The sequence below is a fragment of the Mytilus trossulus genome, chromosome 2 (genome assembly GCF_036588685.1).
Source record: "Mytilus trossulus isolate FHL-02 chromosome 2, PNRI_Mtr1.1.1.hap1, whole genome shotgun sequence".
Lineage (NCBI taxonomy): Eukaryota > Metazoa > Mollusca > Bivalvia > Mytilida > Mytilidae > Mytilus > Mytilus trossulus.
This window is the reverse complement of record NC_086374.1, coordinates 33741338-33755052: the sequence shown is the minus strand read 5'-3', so window position 1 is coordinate 33755052 and position 13715 is coordinate 33741338. Positions and strand designations below refer to the sequence as shown.

Genomic DNA, 13715 nt, shown 5'->3' with positions numbered 1-13715 from the left:
AATTTTTCTGTTTTTGGTTATTATCTTGAATATTATTATAGATAGAGATTAACCTTTAAAAAACAATAAATGTTGGCAAAGTAAGATCTACAAATACGTCAACATGACCGAAATGGTCAGTTGACCTCTTTAGGAGTTATTGCCCTTTAAAGTCATGTTTTAATCATTTTTCGTAAATCTTAGTAATCTTTTACAAAAATCTTCTCCTCTGAAACTACTGGGCCAGGTTAAAATTATAAGCGGCTAGAATGTTCAGTAAATTAGTGGTACAAACACATCACCATCAACAAAACACAATTTTGTCATGAATCCATCTGCGTCCTTTGTTTAATATTCACATAGACCAAGGTGAGCGAAACAGGCTCTTTAGAGCCTCTAGTTATTTTACCCAGTGGATAGTTTTACGATCGATACTTGAAATCAACGTCTTAGGGACGACATCAAAAGTTCAATGTAATTGACCATTAAGGATATATATAAAATCGATGTCAATTAAACAAAACTTGCAGCATTTTTTACCTCAAGTGCGGGCAAACTATTTGAATTAAGTTTGTTATCCTTCTTTGATTTTTTCGATGTCGTCCCTTATACCAGCTGGAAGTATATTAATAAGGTAATGGTAGATTTAGATATCGCGGAAATCTCGTATGTTAATACTAGCTATAGGATGTATGATATAGGATGTATGATATCATGGCATGCATGGGCGATAATTTAAATTGTCTAACCTCCACACCCTCAGAGTCCACACTAACTAACAGCTTGCTGACTATTCTCAGATCCGGACATCCTGGCATTTACATTTTTCAGGGGGTGATGCCATCAGGAATCCTCTAGATTTTTCATTGTTATTTGCTTTATGTTGGCATCTGTCATCTTTTGTGCATGGCTTTGTATTGTAGTTGTCACCTACACGGTCGTCACTCGGCTAACCGAGAGATTGGTCGGTTAATCTACATTAGTATGCGGCTATATGGGCGGTTGGTCTGATAATCGGATTGCATGGCAAAAGTCTGTTAATAAGATGTTATCGAGGAAATCATTGCAAGGTCAAAATGTTTCATTGAATAACTTTTTAACAATTGTTTTATCATAAAAACTATATATGCATGTCTGCCAAAACAATTCAGTGTACTGAATCCAATGGTCACGTAATTATTTTTTTCCTAGCTTCGATAAAAGATCTATAAAATGAAAAGCCGGGTTACTCATCAATAAATTTATACACATTTTACACACACACAAAATGTACTCAAAATGACAAGTTGGTTGAATTTACTTGCATGCACTATTTTGAACATCGAAAAAAGACAGGCATTATGTTTGTTAATCAAATTATTATCATTATGCGAAAACTCATCACGGAAATCTGTATTTTGGTGATATAAATCAATTTTTAATTAAAAACCTTGTCTGTTAATGGGTTGGATGTATAAAACCCGGTCTGTTAATCGGGGTCGGATGTATAAAACCCGGTCTCTTAATGGATCGGATGTATAAAAGCCAGTCTGTTAATTGGTCTGTTGAGAGTTATGGATGTCAATAAAAGTATAATTTGTTGCTATATAGAGTGTTCTTATACTACAAAACGTAAACATAGATAGCAGAAGGTAGACTAAGTGTAAAACATATTACAATTTGTTAGATCTTTTAAATTATTGTGCACGACATATAAATTTACCCAAATAACGCAATTTTCTAAGATTATTAGAACTCATTAATTGTATAAATTTCTATATATATAAGATTTTCTCCAATGATATGGTTATTAAAAATAATACCTAAAACCTAAATCAATAAGTGGGACATTTTAAAATGAAATGCATCTCATCTTCCATATCATCTTCAATATCATTTTTATCGAGCCTTCGACAGTTTAGTTGAAAAAGCGAGACATAGCGATCCTACATTCCGTCGGCGTCCACAAATATTCACACTGTGGTTAAAGCTTTTGAAATTTTAATAACTTTCTTAAACTATACTGGATTTCGACCAAACTTGGACAAAAGCTTGTTTATGATCACAAGATAGTATCCAGAAGTAATTTGGTAAAAATGATATTCCATTTTTCCGTATTTTACTTATAAATGGACTTAGTTTTTCTGCCGGGAAACATAACATTCACTCTGTGGTTAAAGTTTTTGAAATTTTAATAAATTTCTTAAACTATCCTGGATTTCTACCAAATTTGAACAGAAGCTTGCTCTGATCATAAGATAGTATCCAGAAGTAAATTTGTAAAAATAAATTCCATTTTTTCCTGTATTTTACTTTTAAATGGACTTAGATTTTTTGCAAGGAAACAACACTTAAGGTTTTAACATCATAATAATTTTCTTATACTATTTTGGATTAGTACCAAACTTGGACAGAAGCTTGTTTATGATCAAAAGCTAGTATCTGGAAGGAAATTTGGTCTAAACTTTGTACCTGTGTATCTGTATTTTACTTATAAATGGACTTACTTTTTCTTCCAGTTAGCATAACATACATTCTGCAGTTCATTTTTTTAAACATTTATTAGATTCATAAACTATTCTGGATTTTTACCAAACTTGAACAGAAGCTTCTTAAAATCAAAAGATATATCAAGAGGAATAGTTTTATTGATTTTTTCCCTAATTTTTGTTTGACCTGCGATTAACAGTAAAAGTAGACGATACACTGGGTTCGGCGGAACCCTTACGAATTTTTACAAAAACTGTACAGTCTTTTTCTTCTTGGAATTGTATAATATCGTCCACATTCCGTTTATAGCTAAATCAAGACTACTTAGTCTTATCTTGTTTATACTTGTCTTATAAATCACTCGTATTGGTTTGAAGCAAGATTTTAATAGCCGATTGAATAATCAAGATAAATCTTCAAGAGATAGAAATTTGGTTCAAAATGTTTAACAGGTGTTGTTTAATAAACTAATTTGTATGCCCCATTTATGGGAATTATGTTTTCTGGTCTGTGCGTCCGTCCGTCTGTCCGTTCGTCCCGCTTCAGGTTAAAAGTTTTTGGTCGAGGTAATTTTTTGATGAAGTTGAATTCAAATCAACTTGAAACTTAGTACACATGTTTCTCGTGATGTGATCTTTCAATTTTTTTAAATGCCATTAGAGAGTTTACCCTGTTTTCACGGTCCACTGGACATAGAAAATGATAGTGCGGATGGGACATCCGTGTACTTAGGACACATTCTTAATAATTTAATAGGAAGACAGTACATTGGAGTGAGTGTCGCTATTGGAGGAGAAAAACACACAGGCTATGTTAACAGTGGCAAACATTACATGCATATCAGGACGAAAGTATTTTATTGTGACGTAAAATTGATAAATATAAAGCGATTCAAAATTTGTCTTGGTAAACGCTTTTACATCTCAAATAAAACCATAAAAAGAAGCATTTATTTTTATATTAATGCATAGGTCGTCCTTCAAACAGTGCTGATTTATAGAAATCTTAATTGATCTTAATTGCATATAATTCACATTGTTCATATACATCACACGCTTTTACATCTCAAATAAAACCATAAAAAGAAGCATTTATTTTTATATTAATGCATAGGTCGTCCTTCAAATGCTGATTTATAGAAATCTTAATTGATCTTAATTGCATATAATTCACATTGTTCATATACATCACATGTATTGAAAATAAAATGGCTAGGATTTTTTGTAAATCTTGTTTTTTTCTTTTTATGTTGGACCAACAAGAGCGATAAGTTATTTATCTACACAGGAAATTAACCTATTGTTTATTGTTAAATACATTTCCTCTGTATCATATTAATATTATACAAATATAGCAAAATAATATCCGACATTTGCTAGCTTTAGTTGACAATAAACCTTCCGAAAACTTATTACTGCTAAATAATGACAATGGAGATGATGTTTGAAAAGAAAATGATGAGACAATATAAGTAAATGTCTTACTTTATTTTTTCTGTTGTTTAAAATCTATCTAAATACTAACAATGCCGTGGATTCATATTTTTAATATACTAATTCTAGTGAATTTTCAGTATGGAAATGGACAAAGATTTGTCGGTCAATCCTGCAAGATCTTTTATGATATTTCTCCTATAAGTGTTATCTGTAATGTGACCAGTGGAGATACATGGCGCCTGGACAATTTTCGTGAACTTATGAACGGTACAAAAAAGTCTTACTTAGGAGACGATCAATATACATTGAAAATAGAATGTCATGGTGGTGGAAATATAAGTATAAGACAACCAATTAAATTACCGGGAATGACATCATTAACCGTAAGGAACTGTTACATTACTGATTATTATGATTATGATTTTTCACAAGAAGTTTCGTCGATCGAGTCGGTACTGCAAAATTTGAAATTTACCAACTGCAAAATAGAATACAGAAGCTTAGTTCATATAAACCACGTTCAGAAAAATTATAAAAAGTTACTGGCATATGAGAAATGTCAAATATCTAATACTTTACGTACTTTTATTTTTCAAAATAGTTCTATCGATTATTATAACCCGAAACGGCCATATACCAGAAAAGAAAAGAAATTGAAACTGGATTATGATAATGAACTGAAACTGGACTATTATAATGAACTGAGACTGCTTAGGAAATGTGCTCATAACAATCTCACGTATGTTGAAATATCTTCTCTTGGTAGAATCCCCGCTGAAGTAACGATTAACAATTTATTACAGAACGGCATATTCAACTCCTTGAGTGTTATTAACTTGACTAAAAATGGGTTAAAACGGGTACCGAGTAGTTTGTTCACAGACTCTATGTACCAAACTATCGATAGACTTTCGAACATCGATCTTTCCAGGAATAATATTGAGGATATTAGCTTTCTTTACATGTATTATGATTTCGATGGTAATCTAAACGTTGATTTGACAGGGAATAGAATAACTGAACTATCAAATCTTGACACGAACAAGTTAAAATCGTTTTCTGGGTTCAGAAATAAAATTAATTTAAGAGAAAATCCACTTAAATGTACATGTTACCAAAAATTATTTTACGAATTCATTGCGAAGATTAATGACAAGGAGATGAGTCAATATACATATCTTAAATCAATGCAGTGTTTAGATCAAGAAAGCGATAGAAACTCGAAAAACATATCTGAATTTTCCTTCAAGGGCATGTGTAAGAAAACTCATAGTGTAGTGTGTGTCAAAGAGGGAATCTCTGAAATATACAAATGTTCTTTCATAGGATTTTCGCTAGTTTTTCTAACCATTGTCTTCACGTGTCTAATTTCTAAGTACAAATATAAAATTAAGCAACTGTATAGAGTAAAAACTACCGATCAGTGCCATTGTCCAGATAACCCAAAATGTTACGACGCTTTTATTTCATACAGCTCGTCAGATGAACGATGGGTGTACGATGTATTGTGCACGAAACTGAAATCGTTGTTACCAGATATCAATCTTTGCCTGCACCACAAAGATTTCATACCAGGTGCATGCATAGCAGAGAATATCATCAATAGCGTTGAGAATAGCAGATACACTCTGCTTATATTGTCATTAAATTTTATCGAAAGTGAATGGTGCCAAATGGAATTTCAGAAGGCTTTTCATCAAACATTGAAACACCGACGCCACTTACTTGTTTTGCTCATTGAAGACATTGACTTTAGTTTATTAGACTATGATCTTAGATTTTTCCTCCAAACCTATACATATCTAAAATATTCCGAGAAACTGTTCTGGCAAAAACTTGCAGGGACATTACAGATGTCAAGAGATGAGGCTAAGACATTAAGTCACTCAACTAATCAAGTTTTTAATCAACTTCTTCCACCAGACTATGATTCATGTGTATAAAATCAAACATTTATTCATTTATTTATGTATGTGACGATTTTTTTTTTAAATATTGTCATGCTCTCCATACAGCATGTACTTCGTCAATGCTTAAATGCATATCCAAATAAACTTAAAAAAAGAGAAGCATTCAATTCTTTTTTAAACGCAATTAATCTTATATGTTTCAGTTATCGGCATTGAAAATCAGCGCTGGAAAACATTAAATCCCCAGTATAATCCAGTTGTCATGGAGTCATTTTAGACCTCAGTTTGTATTTTAGTGAAAATTTAGTTTTCAGCAAAAAGGCCGCGATAAGTGTAAGATAGTTTATATATTTTAAGCCAATTTCGAAGCTGCAGTATTAATTAAAAATATTTTTGTCAGTTTATTTTCGTTCATTATTGTTGAAGGAAATTATTTTTTCTCGAAATATTTAGGATAAGAATTTCAAATCTAACAGATATTTATTTTGGCATTTGTCACTTAAGATTTTCTCTTTGTTAGGCATTATTTTTATCAATTTAAGATGTTTAACGACAAGCTAAGTGGACTCAATTAGACTTTTTTTTCTATACTAATTCTATTGTCCGGTAAACTTTTAAGTAAAGTTGAAGTTAATTATCTATAAGTTCTGCAAGGAAAGAAATCAAGACCAAATTGTTGTTTCTCGATCAGTGTAAATAGATGTATATAAGTTCAAAAAAGGTTGGTTTATTCTTCACAAACTTTCTGTACTTAAGGGTATTTTTAAACGCGTTATAGAATTAAGTTTTACGCTCGCATGTTGGATATGATACTTTTAACTTATCGCTTGTTCATACTTAATACGAATTAAGGTCAGTTCCGCAAAGATAAGATATTATTTTAATAAACGCGTTATGCGTAATTTTCACATGTGTAGTTAATTTAATAAGAAATTATTTATCGTAAACTAGTTAATTCTTGTCGTTTAGTCCTATATTATTACGAGTCATGAATTTTTTATACAAAGTTAGCATGTATATTTTAATAGCTAGTTTCCCCATTTCATATTATATTGTTTCATATTGATATTATTTGAATACATTCACGATTAGTTTCGTAATGCTAAGTTTGTCTCGATTTCGAATATTTCTCAACCAATGCTCATTGTCAGAATTGATTATTTTGGGGTTGATAGGTTTATAGTTTTAGTTTTTTTTCTAGCGCCATATGCTCTACCATGTTTATATTTCAAAAGATACCAGATCTCAATATGTTCTTACATGCCCATTGTCAAAATATTATATATTCAATATTTCATGCTGTTCATTACGTGCTTTATGCTCTGTTAGGTTCAAATAGTCGGTCTCGCATTATGCTCATATATTTAAGATTAAGTCCGTATCTTGCTCATATATTTGAATGCTAAATAAGCTTTTATTTATAAGAAATATTATAAGCATACGTGTTCGTCAGTTTAAATGCATATGCTCATGCATTTACATAAAATTTGTATACTATAGATATTATTTGATCATTTATATTAATTACATGTTTTTATTATTTGTGTTATATACTATTATATTGTGTTAAATATATATGATTTATCGAATGCGCTTTAGAAGAAACAAGTTTTACAACCAAATCCACTGTGTTTGTTTTAAATGTTTTCATGCCCTTATCCATACTCCTAAGTCCGTAAGGTGTGCTGTTTGTTAAGTCCAACCATAACAGGCAAACGACAGTCCATTCAACCCAGCATATTAAGAAAAAACAAGTCAGAGAACGTCTGTTACGAAGTTGTCACATTTTTAGCCATATAATATGATAAAAATTTGATGTGAAGCTTCCTGACACTTTGCAGAGTTTTGTGTGTTTTTTTTTTTAGGTATGAATGCAACTCAGAAAAAATGAAAATGGCCGCGATAAAATCAATCGAAATCATTCAAAAATATATACAAAATAAATGGCCTTGTCAAAATTGAGAATCTTTGTTCCAAAACCATGAATGACAATGACTATCATCTGAGGACTTGCTATAGTGATTTAACTTAATTTTCATGCTTGAATAAATACCAAAGAGATATAAATGAATTATTATTTTATTTGGCAAAAAAAAAAAAGGCCAGTCCACGGCTCACAAATCAATCAAGCATTAATTTATCATCAATAAAGATGAAACATTAGCATGATCATGAGTCACACATGATCAAAATTAACACATTAGCGTGGATCACTGTTGATCAGTTATACTATTAGAATGGATCACGATTAATCAATTAAAAACTTTAGCATGGGTCACGATTGATCAATTAGAACATTAGCATGGATCAAGAATGATCAATTAGAACCATCTGTACAAAAAGAGCATGTTATCATTACTGTCCAATACTGACATTGACTTTAAAAATACTGGCCCTGGGAACAGAAGCTCAGTAACGGATATTAGAGTCCAATATGTGAACATGGTGCAAGATTGTTGGCAGTGTGTCGCTTTCCCGCCAATTTTCTTCAGATAGTCCTTCAAGAAATTAGTTAAACATTAATAGAATGCAAAGTTTATTAACCCAACGCTTCTGTGTCAAAATATTTCAACATTTGTCCATTAGTTAATTCAATTATAGAATCACGATCGAAATTTGAACGGAATATAGAGAATAAATTCTCTTCTTGAGTCATCTTGGAATTTCTACACTTGGTGAGCCATGACGAATCATCATACAACATTGGGTGCAAGGAAGTAAAATATGTCCATAAAACCTGAAAAATAAATCAAAACAGCATCAGTATATCTGCAAAATACACGTTTTGAAATCAAGAGGTTGGAGGGTGGGTTTTTCTTACATTACATAGAAACATATTGATACAAAACCCAGAATTTACTCTGACGAAAAATGTTTGACTTTTCTTTTTAAGGGCATACGATACAGTTTTGATCCTGTATTTACAAGTTCATGAAAATTTGCATATAGGCTATTTTTTACCTGATTAAATCAAATATGTAATAAAATATATACCTTCATGTGCTACTTTTTGAGTAAAATGAGGTCGAAATTTTGTATATTTGCTCAAAATTCAGATTTGTGTGCGTAATTTCTTTTTCGAAAGAAAGAAAACACAAATTGTTTTTTGTTAAATAATAGGTAAATTCTGTGTTTTATTAATATCCTTAAAAATATCCATTTTTTTATTCAGAAATAACTCATATTTATCAAATGTTCATGAATTGAGGAAAAAACGTCATTTTTTACTGCATGTTTATCAAATTTTAAAAAAATCCTCTATTTACAGTTTTATAAAATTTGGGTCACATAATCTCCCTGCCAAATGAAACAAAATGTCGGTTTGAAAAATAGGGGTCCATGAACTCGTTTTCAAATTAAATCAGTTTGAATGATAAAAATCAGTCGAAAAATGCATCTTTCCCGATATGTCACAGTTTGACGTCGCGAAAATAACAAATTACGTTAGCAACGTCATTACCTTCCCTGTATAAACTGTATCGTATGCCCTTAAATCTCTGAACGCCAATGCAGGCGAAATATTGACGTCACAGACGATATTGGTCCGCTAGACCACATGACCCTTTTTCGAGAAACATAGTTTGATTTTCAGAAAATTGCAAACCTACACTATAAAGAAACTGTACAAAGAAAGGTAACTCGAATAACTGAAACGTTAGCTTCACAGAGTTAAAGCAATCTATCCCATATTAGGATAGATTGAATTATATTAAATTTTCCCCAAGTGTTCAAATCAGACATGCACATGTTGACAAAATCAATGTATCTAATACATATTTCCTTTAGTAACAGATTTGCTGAATTAACTTTATACCATAGAAAATTACGTATAGACAATATAATTAATAACCACACTATGCAAAAGGATTAAAAATGTAGATATTGAAATGTTGTCTTCAACCTATGCCATCGTTTGATAAATATATATATTCAACCTATGTCTACAAACAAAATACAATAGGTGTTGTTATAACTATTACTAATTGATAACAGGTAAAATACAGTCAGTATTTTTAAGCATTAGAACATTTCTCTTTGAAATACGCGACGTGAGGATTTACAATACCCAACAGATAAACCGACAAAGTAATTGTCGCTGGTTATCATTACTTTGTTGATAGACACACATGTTGCGCATTGAATTCATTTCTCGCAATACTCCACTTTGAAAATTTGAATGAAGGCCATGGAATTGCAGAAACACTACAGCATCACAAAGCAAAATGGTTCCTATTATGGCGCGCCATGACTGTCTCATGTTGATGATCATCATTATATGCAGTGGTCATGGCATTATATGCAGTTGTCAAAGCATTATATGCAGTGCATGGTCACAACATTATACGCAGTGGTAACAACATTATACGCAGTGGTAACAACAGTATATGCAGTGGTTAGAACATTATATGCAGTTGTAACACCACTTTATGCACTGGTCACAACATTATACGCAGTGGTTAGAACATTATATGCAGTTGTAACACCGCTTTATGCACTGGTCACAACATTATACGCAGTGGTTAGAACATTATATGCAGTGGTAACACCACTATATGCACTGGTCACAACATTATACGCAGTGGTTAGAACATTATATGCAGTGGTAACACCGCTATATGCACTGGTCACAACATTATACGCAGTGGTTAGAACATTATATGCAGTGGTAACACCAGAGATGGGTCCGATTACTTTCAATGTAATTGATTAAATTACAATTACTTTGTCATTTGTACGATTAAATTAAATTAATGATTACATCATTTCTGAAAGTGTCTGATTAAATTAATGATTACATTGGCAAAGTAATCATGATTACATCTGATTACAATGAATTATAAAAACAAACATTTTGCATGATGTGAATGTATAAACGTTTAATAACTATAGCATTTTTTAGAAAGTATTGTGTTTGCTATATCATAAAATGATAACTTCAAACTTCATCTATTTAATAAAGCTCAAAAGTTCACTTCATACATAAATGAACATTGTGGTTACGACCCATTGCACTTTATCATCATTAATCTCTGAATTGTTTTGAATTCAATTGAATATAGCTTTTTCTGTTTGTCTTCTGACATATTCTAGACTTTAATTTATATTTGTTTCTTCAAGATGCAGTTTATGGGAGTTAAAATATGGATAAGATAAAGTTACGAGTTTAATAAATTTGTAAACAAAATACAAGTGCTTAATGAAAAATCATTGCATTTTACATGTCCAGTCCAACAAATAGATACAAAAATTTGCTTATTTTAAGATATTTGTCCAACTTTTGATCAATTTTGTTCTTATTGGATAAATTATCACATGTCTGATTTATCTTTTACCATATATATTGTCCTTCAGCTATACTCAGTTGGTAATTGCAATAAAAACAAACCTTAATTTGTTTTCTACCATGCCAATTCAAAGTTGACAAAAATCACAATATTAACAAAAGATTATAATTAAGGGTTAAAGAAAAGTATTACTTGAAAATAACAGTTATTATCAAATATATATATTATTATCTACAACTTAAAATTGTGAATGTATGTGCAATATCTTTTACTGTAATACTGTAACTGTATATTTTTACTGAAGTATACAAACCAATTGTCATGCTTTATAAAACAAAAAGTAAATCTTTTAAAACATGGTCAATATAAATTTAATAAGAATAACAAAAAGTTTCCTTAATTGACCATAAACACAGTTTAAGATTTGTTTTCATTGTAATCAGAATGTAATCATAAAGTAATCAGGATTACAGGGTATTTTGAAAAGTAATTGATTAAATTAAATTACATGTAATCAGATTTTTGGCTGATTAATGATTACACTGATTACTTGAAAAATTGTAATCAAATACAGCTGATTAACGATTACAATAACAATTACCCCAACTCTGGGTAACACCACTATATGCACTGGTCACAACATTATACGCAGTGGTTAGAACATTATATGCAGTGATCACACCACTATATGCACTGGTCACAACATTATATGCAGTTGTCCGAACATTATATGCAGTTGTCTGAACATTATAAGCAGTGACAACAATATTATATGAATTGCTCACAACATTATATGCAGTGGTAACACCACTATATGCACTGGTCACAACATTATACGCAGTGGTTAGAACATTATATGCAATGGTAACACCCCTATATGCACTGGTCACAACATTATACGCAGTGGTTAGAACATTATATGCAGTGATCACACCACTATATGCACTGGTCACAACATTATATGCAGTTGTCCGAACATTATATGCAGTTGTAACACCGCTTTATGCACTGGTCACAACATTATACGCAGTGGTTAGAACATTATATGCAGTGGTAACACCACTATATGCACTGGTCACAACATTATACGCAGTGGTTAGAACATTATATGCAGTGGTAACACCACTATATGCACTGGTCACAACATTATACGCAGTGGTTAGAACATTATATGCAGTGATCACACCACTATATGCACTGGTCACAACATTATATGCAGTTGTCCGAACATTATAAAAAAACAGTTACTAGTAGTTACATGGAAATAAGAAAATACTTCCAAGGGACTAAACTATCTTTAAAAAGTTGATCGCCCACCATTTCAACACTAGACAGAGATATTGCTGTTATTTACCTTTAATAAAGAGGCCATTTTTCATAAATTTAAAATTTCCAAGGGACATAACTCTTTTGACTTGTCTGAGATATTGCTGCTATAAACCTATAGTACAAGTTTTATAAATATCTGACAAGAACTGTACCTGTGATAGCACTACCAAGCCGTACGGTTACCTATAGTTGTTAATGTCTGTGTCATTATGGTCTTTTGTGGATATTTGTCTCATTAGCAATCATACCACATCTTCTTTTTTATATACTATAAGACTTTGATTTTTGGTAAACATTGAGTTAACATAAAAAGGAACAAAGAAATCACAGCTTTAAATGTTTCCAAGGAGTATAACTTTTGACAGCAAAATCAAACTTGACCTTTTTTTCATGTCAATAACCTATTGTTGAAAATTAAAAAAGGTTCAATCAAGCAATACTTTGATTATCATCGTCTGGAAACCAATGCATTCCAAAATGTTAAGGTAAATAAAAGGCACAACTCCTTAACCTAAAATTTAACAAGAGTGAACCAGCTGAAATGTCTCGCCTTCTGCACTAACCATTGCTGATATGTTGATAGTCCTAAACATAAAGCTTTACTACAATTATCCCATTAACTTAACTTAATCCAAGAAAATGATGTCAAGGTCATATAAACCAAATAAGAAATACATGTACACCTTACAATCATTCAATACATTAAATATACTAGTAGTTGACCTATTGCTTATAGTTTCGAAGAAACAGACTTAAACAAGAAAACTAAACAGTGACAAATCAACCATGAAAATGTGCTCAAGGATAGATGAAGCATGCCAGACAGACATGTACAGCTTACAATACAACACGTATAGTTGATCTATTGCTTATAGTTTAAGACAAACGGACCAAAACACAAATACTTTTAACACTGAGCAATGAAATAAATCCTGAAAATGTGGTCAAGGTCAAATAAAACTTGCAAGACTCACATGTACATCATAAAATATTTTCATACATCAAATATAGTTGAGCTATTGCATATAGTATTAGTAAATAGAACATAACTCAAAAAATTTAACTTTGACCACTGAACCATGAAATTGAGGTCAAGGTCAGATGACACTTGCCAGTTGGACATATATACATTACAATCATTCCATACATCAAATATAGTAGACCTTTTGCATACAGTATAAGGAAAAACAAACCAAAACACAAAATCTTAACTATAACCACTGGATCATGAAAATGAGGTCAAGGTCAGATGACACCTGCAAGTTGGACATGCTCACCTAACAATCCTTCCATACACCAAATGTAAT

At 31.3% G+C, this 13715-nt stretch overlaps 1 protein-coding gene across 1 annotated transcript; it reads left to right on the top strand.

Moving 5' to 3' along the window:
- Positions 1-3781: 3781 nt before the first annotated feature.
- Positions 3782-6428, top strand: LOC134707058 (toll-like receptor Tollo). Its single transcript, XM_063566542.1, has one exon. It carries the CDS (start codon positions 3974-3976, stop codon positions 5825-5827), a length of 1854 nt encoding a protein of 617 aa, XP_063422612.1. The 5' UTR covers positions 3782-3973; the 3' UTR covers positions 5828-6428.
- The last annotated feature ends 7287 nt before the right edge of the window (positions 6429-13715 follow it).

What these genes read in the sequence shown, in the direction of transcription:
- LOC134707058 (XM_063566542.1), top strand. Translation starts at nt 3,974, where the DNA reads ATGCCGTGGATTCATATTTTTAATATACTAATTCTAGTGAATTTTCAG.